The sequence below is a fragment of the Berghia stephanieae genome, chromosome 5 (genome assembly GCF_034508935.2).
Source record: "Berghia stephanieae isolate SIO BIC M18660-M18661 chromosome 5, UCSD_Bste_1.3, whole genome shotgun sequence".
NCBI lineage: Eukaryota > Metazoa > Mollusca > Gastropoda > Nudibranchia > Aeolidiidae > Berghia > Berghia stephanieae.
In genome coordinates, this window is record NC_088364.1 from 66,695,963 (window position 1) to 66,720,962 (window position 25,000).

Below are 25,000 nucleotides of genomic sequence, written 5' to 3' on the forward strand. Positions count from 1 at the left end.
ACCATATATTTTATATCTATAAAAATTGATTTTATAATGGAACAGATCAATGGTGTGACATTTTTATCGGGCCACTTGGTGACAGGAGGAGATGACGGGAGTGTCCGTGTTTGGTCCTTGGCCAATAGAGAACAAGTCTTGCAGTTTCAGGTCTTGGAGCAGGTAAAATATCCCTTTATTGTTATCATTGCAAATAGAATTTAAGAATGCTATATTTTGTCTCCATCAACATTACCTTATCTGTTTTAGCTGAATTTACATGGTTGATAACATTGTCAGTGTCAGCATCTCGTTTTTTCCCCTTGAGAAAGAAACTTTTCCCCATTTGCTCACATTTTGGCATTGCACCATGCTGATGCCTTTCTTATCCCAGTCTTTTCTCGAGATGAGCCCGAAAGAAAATAATTCACATATGATAAATAAGGGAATTTATTTTTTAGTAATTCATTTATTTACTTCTCTGGCACTTTGTTGATAGATAAAAAATCAGAAATGTTTTGTATGATAGAAGAATGGTTTTGAATTCAAATTTAATGGATTTATTGGCATTTTTGTTTAGGGTGATCTTATTAATGAAATTATAGAAGGTGATATTAGCTGAAGATCACACAATGAGTTTTTTAAAAGCCATATTCGAGTTAGTCAATTCTCCATGTATATCATAATGCTTCACGATGGAGTGAAACGCTACATGTTTGGATTTTTGTATGCGACAGAAGTCAAGGATATATGGTTATGCTACTTGAATATTGCGTTTATTTTAGGATATTTCCAGTCTCTCTGGGCAGACATCCTATGTCAATGTTGAAGTAGCACTTTTAAGAAAAGTGCAACCTCACTCGCACATTCTTTAGCAATGACTATCCCGCACAAATCTTTGGGCCTCTTTTTCGCTCACGAAGTGCCCAAATTCGCGACAAACTATGGGACGAAGCCGTTTGGTATATGCTATTTTTAAAAATTAATTACGATGATGTTTATCGATGAATATGACTGAAAGTTGGCACACAGTTAGAAAAAAGGTCATTTTAGATTATGTCAAGCGACAAAACTCGTACGATTACCAGAAGACTGTTAAAAATAGATTTTTACTCTTTGGAGTAAAATATTTCTAAAACTACCGGGCGTGTAGGTTTTATCGCTGACAAGGTAATACATGAACATTTCTTCTTTTAGGTTGTAAAATTTCATATGAATATGACGAGTACTTTTCCCGTATTTTACAAAACACCATCCTAATTTGCTCTTCATTCGTAAAAGACAAAGCCATTTTGCCCCCTACTGCCCGAATCACAAGTTCAAAACGATTTGGCACCAAACAGCGGCTGAGCGAGTCGTGGCAAAGCGCTTTCTGATTGGTTGACCTCGTTTTAAAGTTCATGACTAGTCAAAATGTCTGCGTGGTCTCACTGGCAGAGGGGTGTTTATCGTCTGCCATTGCGTTTGGGTTCAATAAACAGCTGATAATTTGACTGTTTAATTTACAAGAATTTAAGAAATTATAATGTTAAAAGTTTTCGATTGCAATATGATCTACAATCTCAGCATGGGTTTAATTATTGTGTTCCAAGTCACGTTCTATCAGTAACCTTTGTCCCCTTGTCCAATTTCTCTTTTCCTTCTATATTTCTTTTGTTTACGTATCACTCTATTCTCTCTCTCTCTCTCTCTCTCTTCTCTCTCTCTCTCTCTCTCTCTTCTCTCTCTCTCTCTCTCTCTCTCTCTCTCTCTCTCTCTCTCTCTCTCTCTCTCTCTCTCTCTCTCTCTCTCTCTCTCTCTCTCTCTCTCTCTCTCTCTCTCTCTCTCTCTCTCTCTCTCTCTCTCTCTCTCTCTCTCTCTCTCTCTCTCTCTCTCTCTCTCTCTCTCTCTCTCTCTCTCTCTCTCTCTCTCTCTCTCTCTCTCTCTCTCTCTCTCTCTCTCTCTCTCTCTCTCTCTCTCTCTCCTCTCTCTCTCTCTCTCTTCTCTCTCTCTCTCTCTCTCTCTCTCTCTTCTCTCTCTCTCTCTCTCTCTCTCTCTCTCTCTCCTCTCTCTCTCTCTCTCTCTCTCCTCTCTCCTCTCTCTCTTCTCTCCTCTCTCTCTCTCTCTCTCTCTCTCTCTCCTCTCTGTGCGTGTGTGTGTGTGTTTATATATAAGTTAGAACTCTTCTAATGTTTTCATCATATTCTCTATCAAATTTGCCATAAATTGCCAATTCAATCTTTTAATCCACTTATTACGCAAGATACAACCAAAGGTCGAAAAAAATACCGAAAAAGCGTCCCATATTTTCACGTTTTTTTCCTCTTTGCGGGTCATCCAAATAAATGACACCTTTGAAACTGCATAGCTTGTTTATTTATGAATGGATTTTCAAAATTCAAAAACATTTTTACTCAGTGGAGATAGGGCTTTGATTTCAGACAAAAATTTTCCTCAAAAAGAGAAAAAAACATTTTTCATAGTCATTGCTACATTCTTTGAGAATTCATAATAAGATTTGGTCAGGGTCTTCACAATTCGGTACTTTTATCTATTTCCCCAAGAAGGCTACATGGAATCAAATAAAAATACTGTTATTTGGTACATTTTGAAATAACATATTGTCACACCAGGTACTATTTAAGATCTGGATTAGGTGGAGGAAAATGTGTTAAAAATGCATAAATCACGGACCAAGTACAGGGTCTAGAGTTTGGTATGATTGTCATCTGTTAATGTTCATGTTCAATATGGGACCTGATACATCTGGGTGGGGTCCTTTGACCTCCCATGGTGGGCAGCTGGTCACTCACTGTTTTCTATTCCCCTATATCTGTTTTCTGAGGTTGCTTTCTGGGAATTGATTGCTCGGTTTTGTCCTGGCCCTTGCCAGAGTCCTTGGCTGAAAAGGAAACGGTCAAATGTATAATTCTACCTTTGGGAAATAAAATTTTTGTCCCTGTAAATCATCTCTCTGCAATGTATCGTTATGTTTTTTGTTTTGAATATATTAATGGTTTGTAAACATTTGGGTGCCTTCCTCTTCTGTTCCCCATTTGAACTATTCCCCTTCGTTTTCCTCAAGTCCTTTTAATTGTAAATCTAGAATTTTTAGAATATCACATTTTCTTCCTTTTTACAGGTGCTGATATGACCTAAATTTGTTGCAATCGCTGTAAAACCCTTAAAATCAAACAAACAAACAAACATGATACTTACTTTTGTGACTGATCATTTGTGATATGATTTTAGTTAAACTCAAGAAGACAATTTTTTATTCCACAGTCCTGCACCAGCTTGGCGGCCATATTGACATCCAGCAAGGGAGATGACTCTGATGACCAGCCTAATCACCAGTGGGTGGCTGGTGGCTACAGTGATGGGACTGTTAGACTGTTTGATGTTGGTTCAGTATCTATGATACTCAAGCTACATCCTCACCCTGTAACTGTTACAGCTGTAGCCATTACACATGATGGTAAGAACAGGTCATCTTTTATCATTTATAAAAAAATATTTGTTTTTGGTGAAAAAAAAATTATAATCTCTTAAATGGAAGAATGTGTAACTTGCGGCAATTGCCTGGAAAATGTGCACTCCTTCGTTTATCTTGACAACTTTTCCCAAAGCGACGGAGATGATACAGCTGACGTTAAACATGGACTGAATGTAGCCCAGTCTACTTTCATCGACCTCCATCACTTATGGCCATCTACCAACATCAATTAAAATCATAGCCACATGTAATAAACAGTTCGAGTTCTTATGGAAATAAAAAAAAAAAGGAGGTTTTTGAGAATAAAATAAAACGAGGGCCAAACCACCCTCCGTAGCTTGTAATTTTTTGAATCTCTAGTTTTTATGCTGTATGCTGTTTGATAAATTTAAGATAATAATGATATTGATAATTATAATGAACATTTGTTTAGCACAGCTTATCTTGCTATAGAAAACAGGTTCTCGGCACATTACAAACACATAAAAGTGACAAAGTTAATGTATACTTGTACATTGGCTTATAAGTTTGATTTTGTCCATACACAACATGAATTGAGACACGAATAACTTGCACACACCCACACACACATATATATACTTACAGGTGGTCAAGGACGCGCTTAATACATGTAGAATTAATGGAGTAGGAGCTCACTGGAACATGACTGAAAAAGACAGGTTTTCAGTTTCTTTTTGAACGTTTTGAGATGACTAAATTACAAAGCACATAGATAGTATAGATGAGAAATATAGTTTTGAAGTGAAGATTTTTCCACTTATTTTTTCTCAGGTGAAATGATTTTATCTGGCGCAAGTGATGGCCAGATAGCTATCAGCAGTTCCGCTTCAGGCATGACAATGCGAGTGTTTAGTGATCATAAAGGTGTCGCCATATCCAATTTTGATGTCACGTTAGCCAAGGTATGAATGAATGGTTTGTTCTATGAGAGATGGATAGGAAAGGATTGTGTTTGTGAATTTGGAATGTAATAGTTGCTAGGGATTTTGGTCTGTAGCAATCACAAGCTGTTATATTGAATGCTGTTCACAATGTACTTGAATAAATAAAGAGAAGGATAAACATGGAAAACAGAGGGGGAAAGAGAGAGAATAGAAGAGAGAGAGAGAGAGGGGGGGGGAGAGAGAAAGAGAGAGAGATGAAGGGAGCTAGAGAGAAAGAGAAAAGGAGAGAGAGGGAGGATAATAACTGGCAAGGATAGATGTGGTGAGTATTTGTTTGTGTTTTAAAAATTTATTTATGTTTTTCTCTACAAATTGTCCTTTCTCCAAAAGCATTAATTTATGTAGGTAGAGCTCTTGACTCAGACGATAACATATAGACCTTGTCCAATTGATTTAGATGTGGTTATTGAATAGTTGGGCATGTTATATCTTGTGGAAAGTTCTTAGTTATAGAAGGATCAAAGACTTACCAATCATAATAGCATTTTATTGTCAAGTTGCATACAACTTAAAACAGTGAAAATATGCGTTATTTATGTATTTATTTTTAAAGTGGAAGATTTATGTATGTATTAAGTCAAAGAGATTAACTGATCAAATAATTTTTGTTTCGTATGGAATTTTGCTTAACCTTTTTACAGGATGAAATTGATGTTGGTGTTACTGCCCCTGTCATGTGGCTGGCAAGCAGCTTGGATCGAAGAGTAAGCGTTTGGTCTGCCGACTGGTCCACTGGTTTCTGCGAGCTTGTTGATTGGTTGAGTTTTCCAGCACCTGCCTTAATGCCGGATGGGTCTAGAATAAAGAAGAATGATATGGTAGGATTTTGCTTCAAAATAGGACAAGGCTCTCATTTTTATTAGACTGTTAAGTTGTAATTTACTCCTCTTTTGCAGAAACAATTAAAATGACAATGGGTATAGATTTTGAATATTTTAAAACTTATCAATTAAAATATATATATATATATATATTGATTGAATTTTTTTTATTCAATACATTTTGCTTGTCAAAATTGGTTGATGAGTGCTACTGATAGGTCTAGGTTGTTCCCTTCCAAGGGTCAGTCTGCCCTTGCCATGGAATGAGAAGACTTGATTTTGTTCGGGCAGGGATCCTTCACCATGATGTGATGACAGTCAGATGGAAACACGTGGGGATTTTACACAGATACATTTTTTGTTTTGTTTTAGTGGAAATATTTGTATGGGATTATTATTATGGGAAAAGCTTGCACATTTCACTGCATCAGGTTTTTAGATAGGTAAACTTTCATTTACAAATATTTTTATTTTTATTTTTTTCAACATCATGTGATTTTGACAGATTACCAAAAAAAAAAAAAAAAAAAAAAATCTCAGTTCCTCTCTGACAAAAAAAAATGATGTCTCAGACATCAAATTTGGTGAAAACATTTAATAAAAAGTCAAACTTACGGGAAGATTTTTAGATTGATAATAAGCAATAAACTCATTTTCTGTCTCTTGGAATTTTCATTTTTCTGACTAGTTCCCTTTGTATAATTTTTTTTCACCATTTCTACTAATATAACAGGAATACAAGTCATTTCCCCCCACCACCCTTCTCTCTATACCTGTGATTTTCTTTTCATTTTGATAGGATGTTTTTAAAGAATTTTCTCATTGTTGTCGTATAAGATAAAGATATGGATCAGATGAAATTCCCTTTATAATTTTTTTGTTAGGGTCTATTCCAAGGGAAGACTTGCAATAGCTCAGACATCATTCGCATTGCAGCACTGTAAATTGAGCTATGGCTCAGTGGTGCAATTGACCGAACTCGATACATTCAGGGTAGGAAGCAAAGACCATACTGCTAAGCCATGCTACTCCTGTCATAATATTCAGTTTTGAGCAGAGTCAACTGTACTTTGAATATCTTTTCATTTTTCTTTTGTTATTGTTTACAAAATTTTCTTTCCCAGGCCCATTATCACCAGCTACCTCCCAGTCTTGCTCTGTTCTCCCCGAATGAGGCAGACATCATCGTCTACACTGGATATGGAATGGACAAAGCCATCCAATTTTATAGTCTTTCTCAGAGGAAGGTGTGTCACGTTAATTACACGATTATTAGCTGGCTTTTACTTTTTCAGGTTGTTTTTTTTGTTTTTTTGCTAGCTATTGTTTTTTTTTTTCTTTGTTTTTTTTTTTTCATTTCTTAATTTATCTATTTTAATTTTGTTTGCTTTGGTTTATCAAAGTGGTAATAAGCTGCTAGAAGCTGTGGACTCTAAAAAGTAATGAACAAAAATGGATAAAACAGAGCTTCAAAAAAGTATTTTGTCCTTTTTTGAGGCTGTTATATTCATTTTTGTTTATTTACTGTGGTTTCTCATTATTACCTGTTTTGGTTTGTTCATTGGAAATTCTATGTTAATGAAAGAGTTATGTTTGCAATTGCCTTAAAATAAATCTTTGAATTGAGTTTGCCGTCAAGTCACATGAGTGCATACCTTCCAAGTACCCTGATAAAATCGGATTTGCCCTGATTTTTTCTTGATTTTACCTCACCCCGCCGGATTTTGGGAAACTCCGATTTTTTAATTAATTTTTTTTTTTTTAATTTAAAAAAAAAAATTGTTATTTTTGAAAAAAAAAAAAAGAAAAAAGGCCATTTGTTGCACTCGGCTGCTAAATATGGATGTAAAGAACTCTCTGTTGACATGGATCAGGTGTAGATGGATATTTATTATTATTTTGATAAGAGTACCAAACGTAACCAAGAATATATTTCTTTATGTAAGGAGACTGGTGAGGTGGTGAGAAAAATTTTGAAATATGGCGTCACTAGATGGTTTTCTCTTTTACGTTGTGTTGAAAGGGTTGTTTCTCAGTTTGACACTCTTAGTATTTACTTTCTGCTACGCCAAGGGTAAGTTTGTTGGGTTTTTTTCTTCTTAACATTACTTACCCCTATTTTTTCCCTTGACTCCTATTTTTTTGGAAGAAGCATCCTATTTCTTTTCACTATGGGTTGGCAGGTATGTGAGTGTTATCACAGAGGAAATAGAGTAGTGATACCAGCTACTCACTATGCTACTTTCATATTATACATTGAATGAGTCGGCTTACTTTGATAAGAGATTAGAAATTTATTTTTCGAAATGGTCCCAAAGTAATTAAATATAGTTTGCTATTGCGTTATTTATTTATGACATTTGTTTTTCAATAATAATGTGCTGCATTGGTTCCAAGCAAATAGAATCAATACTGATAATATCAATCCTGGTTACCCAAGAGTTACAACAGAATGTGTACATGTGTGGCTATGTGGTCTTGTCGTATGACACTTGCCTTCGGACCAGAAGGTCCTGGGTTTGAGTCTTGCTCAGAGGGTAGCATAGTTGAGTCCTTGGAAAAGGCTTTTTACTCACATTCTCTCACTGTAAAACGAGTACCTGGCCGTTAACAGCATTATCTCTGTTGGAAAAATTGTAACATCGCCAAACAGGCGTCAGGTCTTTCTGCTGGCGGATGGCTTCGACTGTAGAGCTACCCTCTCTCTGCCAGGCGGAGTGATTGTAACATTGGGGTCGTGGGTTTGAGCAGCGAAGTTTTTATTCTCTATTGTTTTCGGACACTTTTCTACTCAGTCCATTTCTTGTTATTATCAACATAAGTGCCTGCTCCACTCACTTTTCTGTGAGCAAAATGTTAACTCTGTCACGAGTCTTCTATTTATGTCAAACGACACATCTAAGAATAATCAATTGATGCTTTTGTTGTTGACCAGGTTGTGAGAACAGTCAATTTGACCCACTGGTGCCTTTCAATGGATGTGTCACCAGATTCTTCCTTTATTGCCGTAGGAATTCCAGGTAAAGTCCCCATTTCCTTTGCACAAAACTTACTTTTCTTCTTGCTAAAAAGAAATAACTATTTATTAAAATAATTATAAAAGTTGACCCCCCCCCCAAAAAAAAAAAAAAAAACCCAAACAAAACAAAACAATAGAGGATTTCATTTTTATTCAATGGGCCATGAATATTAGTATTGATAATTTTTAAAGAAATCGTGATGATTTTTTGTTTTTTATTTTTTATTCCTTCAGATCCATAAGGCCCAAGGAGCCAGAGTTTATTCTGGATTCTGAAGCGTTAAATGAACAATAGCAATAACTGATTTTTACCCTTGGGGTAGGAGGTTGTCTATCAAAAAATACTTTTTGCCTGATCTAACAGACCCAGTTCCCAATCCCATGGGTCATGGTCAGATGAAAATGTCTCGATTTCACGTGTGATCAATCCCAGTCCCTTAGCTTGTGAAGTGAGTGCTCACCCTACTGAACTATCGAGACCTCCAAATTATGATTTTAATGATAGTTATTATAGTAGCTATTCAGTGCGGCTATGTGGTCTTGTGGTAGGACACTTGCTTTCGGATCGGAAGGCCATGGTGTAAAATGAGAACCTCGTCGTTAACAGCATTGTCACTGTTAAAAAAAAATTGTAATATTGTCTAACAGGCATCATGTCTTGTTCTCCATATTTTGTATTGCTATTGGTCAGGGACCCTTTGTAAAGCGCTTTGAGCACGCTTAGTGGATAGTACACTATATAAAAGCTCAAATTAAAATTAAAACTATCAAGACCCCCAAATAGTGAATTTAACAAATAGCTATTTCAAACAATTTCAAATTAAAGTTATATTTGTGAAACATTTTTGTCACCAGAACGCCTCATCAAACTAATGGATTACACAGAGGGAAGTTTTCAGGACTACACGGGTCACAGTGATGTAGTCAGCACCGTCAAGTTTTCTCCTTCTGGCAATTCTCTATTCACGATATCTCATAATGAAATACTGGTATGGGAGGTATTGGTTTAGTACCTACTCATTCACAGCAGACACAAGTAATATAGGAGGTGTGTAGGTATAAGAATAATTGTAACATAATGTAATATTGGTATGGGAGGTATTGGTTTAGTACCTACTCATTTACCGCAGACACCAGTGGAATAGGAGGTGTGTAGGTAGAAGAATTATTGTGACATAATGTAATACTGGTATGGAAGGTATTGATTTAGTACTTATTTTCTCCAGACACCAGTGGAGTAGGAGGTATGTAGGTATAAGAATAATTGTGACATAATGTAATATTGGTATGGGAGGTATTGATTTAGTACTTATTTACACCAGACACCAGTGGAGTAGGAGGTGTGTAGGTATAAGAATAATTGTGACATAATGTAATACTGGTATGGGAGGTATTGATTTAGTACTTATTTACTGCAGACAACAGTGGAGCATGAGGTGTGTATGTATAAGAGTAAATGTGACATAATGAAATACTGGTATAGAGTATTGATTTACCCTACTTATTTACTACAAACACTAGTGGAGCAGGAGGTGTGTAGGTATAAGAGTATATGTGACATAATGTAATACTGTTATGGGAGGTATTGATTTAGTACTTATTCACTGCAAATACCAGTGAAGCAGGAGGTGTAGAACTCTTTATTTAAACCGTCCATGTATATACAGTTCAATTTAAAAATTCGTAATTATTTATTTATACATCGAAATTTATATAATGGTGCTTTCACTCTGATTTTTTTTTCCAATATCATTCATTTTATTCACTACTTTCATACATTTTCTCATTGTTTTTTAAATTGTTTTATATCATTCATTAATTACATGTCATAAGTGATTGTTCCCAGGAATGACCAAAATGTTACTTTTTATCCTGGCCTTTTCGTATCTGTCTGCTAAGTAGAAAGCCTTTGGCAGCATGACACTTGTAGTCAAGGATACCCTTTTTCCTGTGAAGTCTGGAGAAATCGGCTTTTTGAAATTTTCCGATTGATCTTGTTTGGTATTGGTGAGTTGTATGTTTTAAGGATGAAATCATTAGTTGCTTAAAGGCAACAGTTAAGGGGAAGCTAGGTGGATATTTTCCCTTTTTCTATGATTTAAGAGTGATAGCATTTAATGATGAAAAGAAGCTGTGCACGAGAAATATTTTCATATATGCTCTTCAGGACAACATTTTTCAGGCTTAATTTCAATTTTTTCATAAGGCATCCCAGTGTAGTATTTATTATTAATGCAAGAAATGTCATGATTTCCTATCATGTACCTTAATATTGTACTCATAGATTAATCAGTTATAATTTATGCTTACAATATTTGATGTTCATTTTTTTTCTTCTTATTTAGGAAAGTGCCTTTTTTTGTTGTGTGAAGTGAACAAAAAATAGTTGTCAATGTATTATTATTATTATTATTATTATTATTATTATTATTATTATTATTATTATTATTATTATTATTATTATTATTATTATTATTATTGTTGTTGTTGTTGTTGTTGTTGTTGTTATTATTATTTTAATATTGTTGTTGTTATTAGTTTATTTATATATTATTATAGCATTGTTACTATTCTTGCTATTATTGTTTATATTGCTAATATTTATCGCATTGTTGTTATGATTATCATTATGTCATTATCATGATCTTCTTTCTTATATTTGAGGTTCATTAATAATTTCTCTAAAAGGAACAAACCAGAAGATATGACCTCATGACAATCATCATCGTCATCTTCATTGTCATCATCGTCATCCTTATCCTCATCACCATTATATGTATCATATTATGATCACTATCATTATCGTCATCATTGTCATCATCATCATCATCGTCACCATCATCTTCGTTGTCTTCGTCGTCCATGATTATGTGATATTATGTTGAATACATCTTTAGTCATTTTCCTTATAGAATTCATAATTTCCAGTAACAAATACCATAAGGTTTATTTCATCGTTTCTTTCATCATTCAGTCTCTTTCCTCAAGCAGCTCAACAAATGTATTTTTGATTGAAAGTGATAAAAGATTTTGTACATAGAGTCTAATGTGTATTGACATTTTACAAACCTGCCTACTTAGAACTTTACAAAATCGTAATTTTAGTCGCTATCATTAACTTTACAAATCAACAATTTACCCTCACGAGGATTAAATGACACTCCAAAATCCTTAAAATTATATAGTCTGGCATAAACCTTCATTTTTAATAAGTTTTAATGACTAAGAGATGATCATGAAGTTCTGAAATTGGAGCCAAAATTTAGTAATTCTACGAATTTGAATTCTTCGTAATAGGTAGGCGGGTCTGCATATTATTATGATTACAGTAGAATTCTATGCTCAATTTCATTCTGATTTCATATTAATATATATTTGAGAAGAAAAACCCACAAAACAAAGCATGTTTTTGTTTTTTTAATTCACTTTCCTTTGGTAATCCATGACATTTGAGACCCATGGACACAAAACGGTATTATGTCGGGATGGGTCGAGTGCTGAAAAGTCACTGCACCTATAAAGATTTTGAAACGTTGGTTTTTAGCCCTCTAACACAAATTGAACCAGTATCAGAAGCTGTAAAGAGGAGAAGGTCGAAGGACTGAACATATCCTCAGAATGGATCCAAGTGCCATTCCAAGGATAGCCCTCAGGTGGACCCACAGGGGTCCTGTGTTATCTATGGGTGGACCCCCCAGGAAACGAGAAGACACATTTATTTCTTTTGCTTTGCTAGCAGCCAGTGATTAGTAATGAATGATTTGATGGCTGTGTGGTCTTTTGGTATGACACTGGCTGGCCTTCTGTCTGAAAGGTTGAGGGTTTGAATCCCGCCCTGAGCAGCGCATAGTTGAGTCAGAAACTGGGTGGGGTTCCTCTGACAGCATTCAGGTGTAAAATGAGTACCTGGCCATTAACAGCATTGTCTTTGTCGGAAACACAATTTGTAAAATCGTCGAACAGGCGTCATGTCTCGTCTTACGTGTTAAATGTTGCTGTTGTCTAGGGGCCCATTGTAAAGCGCTTTGAGCACATTTAGTGGATGTTGCGCTATATAAATGCTCAAGTTAAGTAAAGGAAATATGATTTGTCATGTTAATTTTCAAATTGTAAATAATATAGAATCTAATAAAGTACTTATGTAATTTGTATGAATTAATACATAGCAGTTTTAGTGTTCTTCACTTGTGGAGGGTCTTTTGACTCCCCATGGTGGGCGGGGAGGTTACTGTTGCTGTGTCTTTTATCCTCCAATATCTGGGTGGGGATCCTGACCTCCCATAGCGGGCAGGGAGGTACATACTGTGTCTTCTATCCCCTTATATCTGTTTTCCAACATGCTTTCTGTCTTTGTCTCGGAATGAGATTACTTGGTTTTGTCCTGGCCCTGGCCGGAATCCTAGCTGGGAGGGAAACAGTCAAATGCATTGTTATTGTTTTGGGAGATGATATTTTTTTTCCTTGTAAATCATCTCTCTGTTATGTATTATTATTTTTATTTTGAATGTATAATGTAAGCATTTGAGTGTGTTCCTCTTTGTTGGATTTTGTGCTTGTGTTGGATGAGACTTGTCGGTGATTTCAAACTAAGTACATTGGTGGTATGCTCTTGGAATCTACATCTGATCCCTATTTGTTCTCAGTTCCCCTTTGTCTTACTTTTTCTTGGTTGCTTTAATTGTAATTCTAGAACTTTTTACTATCCCATTTTCTTCCTTTTTACTGGCGCTGATATAACCTAAATGTGTTGCAAGCGCCGTAAAACCCTTAAAAACAAACATTAAAACAATATCCTCCAATATCTGTTTTCCTTTTCCAGATTGACTTCTGTCTTTGTCTTAGAATGAGATTATTTGATTTTGTCCTGGCCCTGGTCGAAGTCCTTAGCTGAGAGGGGAGACCTGTCTAATGATAGGTTTAGTTTTGAGAGATGATGTTTTTCTTCTTATGTACTGTTATAGATTTGTTTTGTTTTGAATATAATATTATTACTGGGTGGGGTTCCTGACCTCCCATAGTGGGCAGGGAGGTACATGCTGTGTCTTCTATCCCCCCAACCCGTTTTCCAATTGTTTCCCGTCGTTGTCTTGGAATGAGATTACTTGGTTTTGTCCTGGCCTTGGCTGGGAGGGAAACAGTCGAATGTATAGTTATAGTTTTGGAAGATGATATTTTTTTCCTTATAAATCATCTCTCTGTTGTGCATTGTATTATGTTTAGTTTACATATTATATTATATGATTTGTAAACATTTGAGTGTATTCCTCTTAGTTGGGGCCTGTGCTTGTGTCTGGATGAGACTTTTAGGTTATCTCAAACTAAGTACTTTGACGGTGTGCTCTTGGAATCTACATCTGTTCCCTATTTGAACCAATTCCCCTTTGTCTAACCTTTTCTTTTGTGCTTTAATTGTAATTCTAGAACTTTTTACTATCCAATTTTCTTCCTTTTTACTGGTGCTGATGTGACCTTAATGTGTTGCAAGCGCCGTAAAACCCTTAAAAACATAAAACATAATATAATATTCCCAATCATTTGAGTGTATTCCTCTTAGTGGGTCCCATGCTTGCTTCAGATTGGGACTTTTAGTTAATCTCAAACTAAGCACTGGGCGGGGTCTTCTGATCTCCCATGGTGAACAGGAGTTCATTTGCTGTTTCTTCTATGCCTCTATATCTGTTTTCTCAGTTGCTTTCTGTCTTTTTCTGAGTTTCTTTTGTGTCTTTGTCTTGGAATGGGATTACTGTTTCTTCTATGCCTCTATATCTGTTTTCTCAGTTGCTTTCTGTCTTTTTCTGAGTTTCTTTTGTGTCTTTGTCTTGGAATGGGATTACTTGGTTTTGTCTTGACTCTTGGCTGAGAGGGATAGTCAAATGCATAGTGGTATGCCCTTGCTCTGGCCGGAGTCCTTAGCCGAGAGGGAAACAGTCAAATGTATAGTATCAGTTTTGGGATATGATTTTTTTCCCTTGTGTCTGTTATGTATTGTAATATTTTTTTTTGTTTTGAATATCATATCTTGGAAGAATTTGAGTGTATTCCTCTTTATGGGACCCTGTGTTATATCTGGATGGGACTTTAAGTGATCTCAAATTATGTACTTTGATAGATTGCTATGGAAATCTACATCCGTTCCCTATTTGGATCAGTCCCTTTTCTCTTACCTATTTCTTGGGATGTTTTTAATTGTAAATCTAAAATATTTTGATTATCCTATTCTCTTCCTTTTTACGGACGCTGAAATGACCTAAACTCCTTGGTTTGAGTCCTGATCTGAGGAGCGCAAAGTTGAGTCATTGGAAAAAAGACTTTTATTCATTCTCTCTCCATATTCATATGTATAGCGCTTTGAACACGTTTAGTGGATATTGCGCGATATAGGAGCTCAATTTTTAAAAATATATTTCGCAAGCGCCATAAACCCTAACCCTTCCTCCTCCCATCCCCCCCCCCCCCAAAAAAAAAAAGACTAGTGAGAATTACTCATATACGCGGATGGCAAAAAACAATAACAAAAGACCTGAGCACTGACGTCAACTTCATACTATCTATAGATATTATGCAGATGACGTCACTCAGGCCTTTGTTATTGTTTTTGCCATCCGCGTTTGTGAGTTGTTCTCACTAAACTGTATTAACCAGACTATAAAAGTTCATGGTTACACAGAGTTTGTGTGTTGGTCCGTTATACTTCCGGATGGCAATGTTGTGAACTCCTTGGCCAAGCGCATTCTATCTATACAGTTTAGTGAGGATTACTCATAAAAATGGATGGCAAAAAAAAAAAACAATAACAAAGACTTCGTTCTGTCAAAACATTTGCATGATCATACCAACCCAGATTCGACCCCCCCCCCCCCCCCCCCCCCCCCCCCCCCCCCCCACACACACACCTAGGCTGGAATATGGAGTGAAATTCCAGAACTACAACTTTACCTAGCCCTGCACAAAGACAGTATGGCAGTTCCAGAGGGGCGGGCACAATGAGTCCACGAAAACTCGGAACCAACCAAAGTTAAGCCTCAGTGCAAACAAACATATATTATGGCCAAATTTAAGTGTCCAACGAGGAAATAATAGTTTTGGTAAATGCGTACATATGCATTTAAATCATAATAAATCTGGTTATTTTATTGTCAAATATATAAATATTTCTTTGTTTTATCATTATAATTATTAAAGTTATCTCTTTAGCTAAACGAAACTTGAACTAGATCTACTGCCGTTTTATCAAATTATGATTTTATTATGTAACGGGGAGATCACCGGCTCTTGTCAACATCTATTATATTAAATCGAATGAATAGGGCAATGGGGGTGATTTATATTACCTTTCCATGTGCTCGAGGTCATTGGCCACATTGCAAAATATGCTCAAAGTGACCCACAAAGTGAACAGTGTTCACAGCTTTTGAAATATCTAACATCACGATTGGTCATTTTGTTCAGCTCGACACATGGGTATGTTTACAACTTTCATAAACAAAGCAGCGTGTTTACATTATAAAAAAAATCTAATCGTTGGACAGCAACAAATCATGTGATTGATGACTTGGTTTTACGAAAACATGAATATAGATAGCACCCATTCTACGAGTGTATAAGCTGACTGGCCATGTAAATGACCGAGTGGTCAGGAGAACTACTGATTATAATTTTAATAATTCAAAATTTAATTTCCTCCTAAAACGACCCTTACAATCATCATCATCATCATCATAATTCATCATCATCATCATCATCATCATCATCATCATCATCATCATCATCATCAATAACAACAACAACAAGATCATCATCCGCATCATCATCATCATTATCATCATCATCATCATCATCATCATCATCATCATCATCCTTATCAACAACCAGATCATAATCATCATCATCATTATTATCATCATCATTATCATCACCATCCTGAATTACTTTAAAACCGCAGGCATCAAATCTTATCCACAAATGACGATCGAATGAGAGGCAAAAAAGGACAACAGATACACACATACATACATATATATATATATATATATATATATATATATATATATATATATATATATATATATATATATATATATATAGAGAGAGAGAGAGAGAGAGAGAGAGAGAGAGAGAGATGAACAACTTAAAAACATTGCAATACTTCCCCTTCGTTTCTCTTATCAGTTCTAAAGACTTTTTCAGATTAACTCTCTCCTTACCAGCCATTTTCAGGATCTTCCCCAAAACGTCACACCCAACTAACACAATAATAGATTTTTTATCACTCAGACATGATTGCAGTAAGTTCCTACCATACATAATTTCTTTAACAAAACATGCTCTACAACACACTGTTCATTTTCTTTAAATGTTATGATGTGCAAGAGAAATTTGAATAAGAAAAATGGTTGTATCGTAACAAATGTGACGATTTTCCTATAGTTGGTAAGGAGAGGGTTAAGAGACCCGTCTTTATTTACTTAATCATTTCATAGTGCTAAAATACTTGAGCATTTATATAGGAAATATCCACTAAACGTGCTCAAAACGCTTTACAAGGGGTCCCTAGCCAACAACAACACTTAATACGTAGGACGAGACATGGCGCCTGTTAGGCGATATTACAATTTTTTTTCGGACAGAAACAACGCTAAGTCCAGGTCCTCATTTTTCACCTGAGTACGATGAGAGAAAGTTAGTTAAGAGCCTTTTCCAAGGACTCTCAACTATGCGCCGCTCGGGACTTGAACCCAGGACCTTCCGATCCAAAGGCGAGTGTAATACCACTAGACCACATAGCCTCACGTGTAGGTACATATAACGCACATCCTTCTTTTTATCACCAAGCGATAACGAATGATAATGATAAAACGCTGAGGTTAGGATAATATTACTAACCTGCCTAGTATTACGAAAACGTTCGTAGAAATACGAATATTTGACTCCATAAACAGAAATTCATTCGCCTCTTTGACTCAATAAAACTTGTTGAGAAGTAAAGTTTAGTTCCTTAGAACCTATGTTCAAGACTTTGGAGCGTTTTTGGGTCATGTCGAGGGCAACTTGTTTATTTCTAAAGCAATTTAAGGTTATTTTTTTCTATTTTTTTTCCCCTTGGAAACTACGAATTTTTTGAAATCTAAGGAAGGCAGCTCTGACGCCTAACTTTATTTATTCCTTTCAAAATGCACTAAGTCTCATTTTCATCATTCAAAGAAAAGCTCAATTTAGTGTCATTTATTTAATGTAAATGTTGCTGTTCGAAGCTCGAAGAAATAAATAATAATGTGAAATTGAATATAAGCTTCAATTTAATTACAAAAACAGATCAAATGAACGTTTCGGGTTTTCCCCTTTATCAACAAAACAGGATAAATGAAACACCAGATTCATATGTGGTGTTTCATTCATCCTGTTTTGTTGATAAAGGGGAAACCCGAAACGTTCTCTGTGGATTTTCATTCATCCTGTTTTGTTGATAAAGGGGAAACCCGAAACGTTCTCTGTGGTGTTTCATTCATCCTGTTTTGTTGATAAAAGGGAAACCCGAAACGTTCTCTGTGAAGTTTCATTCATCCTGTTTTGTTGATAAAGGGGAAACCCGAAACGTTCATTTGATCTGTTTTTGCAATTAAATTGAACCTTACATTCAATTTCACATTATCATTTATGTCATTTATTTAATGACTTAAAGAGGAAAGTACTTGTCATGTGTGTTCCGTATTAAACAATACCCTGCGTATTTTGAAACTCCAAATTTTCTCTGACGATTCTATGGAGTCCAAAAGATAGCTTGAGATTGTTAACTCATTTTTCTACCAGGATGTGACTTAGGCCGTTTTGAAAGTCACATACACAAGTATTTTTCACATCCTTCTTTTTATCACCAAGCGATAATTAATAATGATAACACGGTAAGGTTAGGATATTTTTAATAGCCTAACTTTATTTATTCCTTATCACATGATCACAATTACAGGCTTGGCATTTTAGAGATCGTTCTTTACAAAGAAAACGTTTCATACAAGATCTTCATTTACCCACGGGACACAGACATTTATTCAGCAGTTAGCTTGTTTATATAAAAACAAAATGGATAGACTATTCTTGAGTTATTTGTCCCTTCTGACGATAATTTTGTGTTGTCAAATTGATTTTGGTGAGTTATGGAATATAATATGAGATATTATTATAAAATTGTTTTTATCATTTTTAGAAAATCGATCTTTTATAAAGTGCAATATCCACTAAATGTGCTCGGAGCGCTTTACAAAAGGTCTCTGACCAACAGCAACTCATATTTTTGTTGTCCCTTAGTTTTATTGGAAATACCAAATACCACTAACCTAATCAAATGATTCTACTTTATAAAAATGTAAAAATAATAATAACAATAATAATAATAATAATAATAATAATAATAATAATAATAATAATAATAATAATAATAATAATATAATACGAGTAATTATCACCTTCATCATCATCATCATCATCATCATCATCATCATCATCATCATCATTCTTCTTCTTCTTCTTGTTACCATATTATTATCATCATCATCATCATCATCATCATTATTATTATTATTATTATCATTATTATCATTATTATTATTATTATTATTATTATTATACTACTACTACTACTACTACTACTACTACTACTACTACTACTACTACTACTACTACTACTACTACTACTACTACTACTACTACTACTACTACTACTACTACTACTACTACTACTACTATTTTAATATTCTTTATTTCATGACCTTGGTTCCATAAAGGATGATCATGATAATGATGGTGGTGGTGGTGGTGATGATGATGATTGATGATGATGATGATGATGATGAATGATGATGATGATGATGATGATGATGATGATTGATGATGATGATGATGATGATGATGATGATAATGATTGATGGTGGTGGTGGTGGTGGTGATGATGATGATGATGATGATGATGATGATGATGATGATGATGATGATGGTGGTGGTGGTGATGATGATAGTGATTATTATTATTATTATTATCATCATCATCATCATCATTATTATTATTATTATTATTATTATTATTATTATTATTATTATTATTTGAGGAGTAGAAAGTGATTCAATTGGACCGTGACTAAGACATGACGAAATCTGTGATGACGCATTCTTATTCTTATTATCATTTGCGTCATTTCTCTCGTCGTTATCGTTCGTCCTTGCAACAGATATCTTGTATTTGCGAGTTGTATAGATTGTTTCAAGCGTCTTTAATCCTTTTTAAATTGATAGTGAACGACGTTGAGTTATTTGCACGTCTGACAACCCAATTCCTTATGGGCTCATTGTTGTAAATGGAAATCTAAAAAAAAACAAAATGACGCAAATAGTGTCCATTACAACAATGTTAAACCAGGCCCATAAGTGGGTTCGAATCTCAGATCTGCTTATATGTACACATCGATAGTAAATTATGAAAAAAAATTGCTTTTATATAGCGCAATAAACGTGCTCAAATCGCTTTACTAGGGGTCCTTGGCCAACAGCAACACTTAACGTGTAGAACGGGACGTGACGCCTGTTAGGCGATATTGCAATTTTTTTGCGGACAGGGACACAACGCTATTAACGGCCAGGTACTCATTTTACACCTGAGTACGGTGAGAAAATGTGAGTAAAGAGCTTTTTCCAAGGACTCAACTATGCGCCAGCGAGGCTCGAACCCAGAACATTCCGATCCGAAAGCGAGTGTCATACCACTAGACCACATAGCCGCACAAAAATAAAAAATATTTAAAATCTAAACGCGAAATAAGGCTATTTAAATGAATATTTTTTGTGAAGATCCTTTCTTATCCCTTTTAAAATTGGTACCACAGTCAGGCCAACGAATTCCCTCAGATGACGTTTACTTTGAATTATTTTCACTGAAATAACAGCATCATTTGGAAATAATATCTACATTAAATTTCATTTTCGAAAAAAAAAATGTCACCTAATCTGTCTGAATCGACGTGCAGATATAGTTGTAGGTCTGATAACAGAACGTAATTATGGGCTTTATTTTAACATTCTTGTATTGTACTCGTCATAGACAATATTTTGCATTGGTTCGAGAGCATTTCAGTTATAACAATGAGCCCATAATAATTTGGGTTATCAGACCTGAAAATAAGTGCACGTTGGTTTGAATTAATATATAATGCAGACTTGACTTGAGGGTTAAGCCGGTTCAAAGTAAAAAAAAAAAATCTCACTGTTTTATGTGACTTTATAGATAGATCTAAAACCTTTTCCACTATGAGAGCAATAAGAGTATAGCGATTCGGGCTTCAATTAAACTGTTAGGCGATATTACGATTTTTTCCGACAAAGACAACGTTGTTAACGGCCAGGTACCCATTGTACACCTGGGTAGGGCGAGAGAGTGTGAGTAAAGAGCCTTTTCCAAGAACTCAACCAACAATGCGCCGCTCAGAGCGGGACTTGAATCCAGGTCCTTCTGATTCGAAGGCGAGTGTCATACCACAAGATTACATAGCCGTAAAAACTGTCCTATGACCTCTGATACTCTATTTCTTTTCAAATTTGTTACGTTTTGAATTTTTTGTTGTTTTTATTGTTATTTTTGATGATGTTGTTGTTGTTGTAGTTGTTGTTTAAACAAGAATTAAACTCAAATTATTCAAAACTTTTATTCACCAGGTGGGGCGCTGAGAGTGGAAATCAATCCTCCACAAACGAACAACATTTTTCCTACTGAAATTCATCTCTCCTGTAGACTGGACGATGACCATCATTGTCAGGTGAAGGAAATTATTGTCGTTGAAATGATTTACCAGAACGTACGACCGATTGCCATTTTACGCCAAAACTCGGAACTGTCTATTGGAAAAGGATTGGAAAGAGACTTTTCGGCAGAGGGGTTCATTTCGAAAAATGTCAGTGAAAGTTATCTCCATGTAACTTTGACGAAACCCAGGAAAGAAGACTCTGGTGTTTACAGCTGTGCTGTGTATCATTTGAATGAAATGGGTATTCTTAATGAGATGAGGGCAAATGCCAGTCTGGAGGTGAACAACGTAGATGTGACCACGGTCTTGCAAGAAATGATGGAAAAGATTTCACGATTAGAGATAGATCTGTCCGAAGAGAAGAATAAGTCCAAAGTCATAGAAACAATGCTGAAAAAGCGAGTAGCTTTGTTAGAAGCTAAAGTTGAGGAACAGGAGGCTGAAAGTATGAAGAACATCCACCTTATGGAAGAGGAGTTAAAGGAACTGAAGAATGATTCTACTTTCATGGATTCCAAACTAAAACATGTGACGGCTCATCATGTCACAAAAAAACAAATGATGAGTGAAGTAGGTAAAATCAAATCAAAAATCGTAGAAAAAGAAAAAGAAATTATGGAAAGGGTATCTAGATTGGAAAAACAGCTAGAAAATCAAATTGAGCACTCTTTGACGACGGAAAATAGTATCAATAATTATATGGGATCTCTTGAAACAAAAATCATTGAGCACGATAAACACTTCACTAACCAAACCAACACATTGCAATTGCAGTTGAAAGAACAAGGAATCAGTTTGAAGCAACTTAACGAAACAGAAAGCTTCAGCGTTGCATTTTCCGCCGGGTACACCAAGACTATAAAATTGTTCAAAGGAAATGCGATGATATTCGATGACGTCATGACAAACGTGGGTCAAGGTTACAACAAATCGTCTGGAATATTCACAGCACCCAGAGCAGGATTCTATTATTTCCAGCTGTCAATGACAATAAGATCTGTCAACTGGATTGATGTTGAACTCAGGAATAAGGGTAAAGCACTTGGACGAATTGTGGTTGGCGATAGAAGTTGGGATGACCAGTCATCTACGAGCGTTGTCACCAGATTGGAAGCTGGGGAAACTGTCATACCTATCGTCTTCTCCATAGGGAGCACATATGCTCCTAACTCCCTGTTACTTCATAGTTACACTACCTTCTCTGGCTACCTTTTGAAAGAGGTGTAAATATTAACAAGATAACTGCTGTACTCTGAACAAACAAAAAAAAAAAATCCAACAACACGTTAAAATAATTTTGCTAAGAAAACTTGTCCTCCGAATACCGATCCATTAAGATGACCTTCACATTGTCGAAAACTCTCAACAAAGTCCCAGGTTTGAGACTTTTTGACAAGATGCAGAAGTCCTAGGTTTGAGAGTATTTTGGGGGATAAATTGAGGCATTTCAATTGACCGATATTTGTAGAACGAGTTTTCTGGCCAAATTTTTAATAACGTGTTTTGTCAGAGTACGGTAAAAACGTGACCTATCGCCTCCATTCGGCATTCGAATAATATAAATGCTAAAAATAGATTCTGTAAAGTCGACATGGCCAGAAATGTGAAATTTTAGTTTTTGACACTGCAAGAATACAAAATATGCTGAAACAATAAATACTTTCACAAATTCAGTTGGTACAGAACTTCATGCCTTGAAGAACGTTATACGATGGATGGGATTTGTTTTTCAAAAATATGCTTATAATCACCAAATCTGTTATGAAAATTATGAATACACCATCTTGATCTTTTGTTTGTATATGCGATTCTGTGTACTTATACTATCCATGCATCAATTTGATCTATTCTTTTGTTTGTTTTAACTATTATATATTTATATTTGCAAAAACAACATGGTATTAAAAGGTCTTTTGATATGGCATGATAATAAATGAGTTTACTAAATGTTAGTCCCTGTATTCTGTTGTGGGGTGGAGGTTAGGATTTGAAAAGCAACACGGCCTGAATTACATCTGACGGTTTTGAGGTATACTCTTGGAAAGTACGTTTTTCACACATCTTTATATTTCTATCGGGGAATGATTCAGGAATATATTTGCCCAAAAAAGTGTACTGCGTATTGTATTATATTTTTTCTATGTATTTAAGGTATGTTCTTTGACTATGAGAAAATTCAAAAATAATAATTGCAAAGCGCTTGGAGCATGGTGGTTACTTGACTTGACTAATCGCCGATCGCCTCCTATTCTTCGGACTGGGACGATTTGGTAGCTTCTTTGATTTGTTGAGTGAGTTCTTTCCACTGAATGCCGTCTGCTGCGATTGATAGGTATTCTGAATCCTTTTCGAATCTCAGTTCTTGTGTGTCATCGAGGCGCCTGAGGTCTTTATCGTGGTGTATATGCTTGAAGTCGGGTCTGCCTTTGGGTGTTTTATCTCCGCTTGGTGTAAAGATTTACGCCATCGCCTTATTTGCGGGAGTATTTCTGTCTCTCCTTAAAATATGTCCAAAAAGTCTCCATCTTGTTTCCAATATTTGAAGCGGTGTTTCTTTACATTTTATGTACAGCGATTTGTTACTTACTTTGGTTAGGTAGTGGATACTTTGAATTCTTCTGACCTGTTTTTGTCTCTCTACGTCTTCTTTGTCCCCAATTAACGATCCCATCTTTTTTGTTGTTGTCTTTTACCAATCTTGTTCGTCTTTGTCGAGTTTCGTAATGTCAGTTTTTACTCTTGGAAAATACGTTTGTACAAATCTTCCTAACCATATCCTGGAATGATTCAAAACCCCACATGCAACTCAGAAATATATTTGTCCAAAAAACGGTACTATCGTAGTATATTTTTTCTATGTGTTTAATGTGTGCTCGTTCATCACGTGGCGATTAAAAATACTAATTGTAAAGCGCTTGGAGCATGGTGGTTACAGTGTATAAATAAATTACTTCCTTCCACCACTGCACCATATATACTGTCGCCTAGGCATTCCGTGATAGTAGAGAATCTATCAAACAAGATGTTTGATGTCAACAGATATAACCCATGTTGTCCGAAGGGAGAAAATTGGGCGGGCGGGGGGGGGGGGGGCGGCGGTCGGTTAGTAGACTTGCCCAAGGAAAAAAAATCCGAAAGTGCCTGAGGCGGGTCTCGAACCCGGGATTTTACGAATAATAATAATAATAATAATAATAATAATAATAATAATAATAATAATAATAATAATAATAATAATAATAATAATAATAATATTAATAATAATAATGATAATATTAATAATAATAATAATAATAATAATAATAATAATAATAATAATAATAATAATAATAATGATGATGATGATGATGATGATGATGATAATAATAATATATAGCGCCCATGCTTGTGGCGAAAAACAGCTCTAGGTGCACGTTGAAATAACAAATATTTGAAATGTTTAGTAAGACAAAAACGAAAACCCAAAACGAACAAGGCTTTGTCTTTATAAATATCTCATGTAATGATGAAGCATAACAATTTACGCATCCAATAATATAACGAAACACTCTCAGACTTCATCAAACTCTCACCCCCCTTCTCTCTCTCTCTTTTCTTTTCTCTCTCTTTCTCTCTCTATCTCTATCTATCTCTCTCTCTCTCTTCTCTCTCTCTCTCTCTGTCTCTCTGTCTCTCTCTCTCTCTCTCTCTCTCTCTCTCTCCATCTGTCGATCTCTCTATCTCTCTCCCTATCTATCTCTCTATCTCTCTTCGTCGCACCCTTACTTCCTCCTCCCTCTTGCTCACTTTCTTTCTTTCTTTTATTTATCTCCCACTCTCCTCTCACATTTACTCTCACATGAGGTTACCTATGAGTAGGTGAGCATTTCAACAAAAAATCTTGCTTATCAAAAAGCAAAAGCAAAGAAAAAACAAAAAACATTAAAAAAACAAAACAAAACCAAAACAAACCAACA

The 25,000-nt window shown here is 35.4% G+C and overlaps 3 protein-coding genes across 3 annotated transcripts in view; 2 read left to right on the forward strand and 1 right to left on the reverse strand.

Annotated features, from left to right (window-relative positions):
• The window catches only part of LOC144973451 (WD repeat-containing protein 90-like), a 49,065-nt gene extending 38,394 nt beyond the window's left edge, over positions 1-10,671 (forward strand). Inside the window, exons 36-42 of the mRNA XM_078915912.1 lie at positions 46-162; positions 3,244-3,436; positions 4,247-4,377; positions 5,061-5,237; positions 6,365-6,487; positions 8,176-8,260; positions 9,115-10,671. Coding sequence (XP_078772038.1) covers positions 46-162; positions 3,244-3,436; positions 4,247-4,377; positions 5,061-5,237; positions 6,365-6,487; positions 8,176-8,260; positions 9,115-9,269 — 981 coding nt within the window. The 3' untranslated portion in view covers positions 9,270-10,671. The remainder of the gene's footprint in view (positions 1-45; positions 163-3,243; positions 3,437-4,246; positions 4,378-5,060; positions 5,238-6,364; positions 6,488-8,175; positions 8,261-9,114) is intronic.
• LOC144973468 (core histone macro-H2A.1-like) overlaps positions 1-25,000 on the reverse strand; it is a 592,749-nt gene that overhangs the window by 121,469 nt on the left and 446,280 nt on the right. The window lies entirely within an intron of this gene.
• LOC144973452 (uncharacterized) lies at positions 18,198-23,882 on the forward strand. Its single transcript, XM_078915913.1, has 2 exons — positions 18,198-18,403; positions 20,956-23,882. The coding sequence occupies exons 1-2, from the start codon at positions 18,337-18,339 to the stop codon at positions 22,269-22,271; spliced, it is 1,383 nt and encodes a 460-aa protein (XP_078772039.1). The 5' UTR covers positions 18,198-18,336; the 3' UTR covers positions 22,272-23,882.

Bases quoted from the DNA above. Each gene is read 5' to 3' on its own strand.
- LOC144973452 (XM_078915913.1), top strand. From the start codon at position 18,337: ATGGATAGACTATTCTTGAGTTATTTGTCCCTTCTGACGATAATTTTG. The intron at 18,404-20,955 runs GTGAGTTATGGA...TTTATTCACCAG, and splicing joins GTGTTGTCAAATTGATTTTG to GTGGGGCGCTGAGAGTGGAA.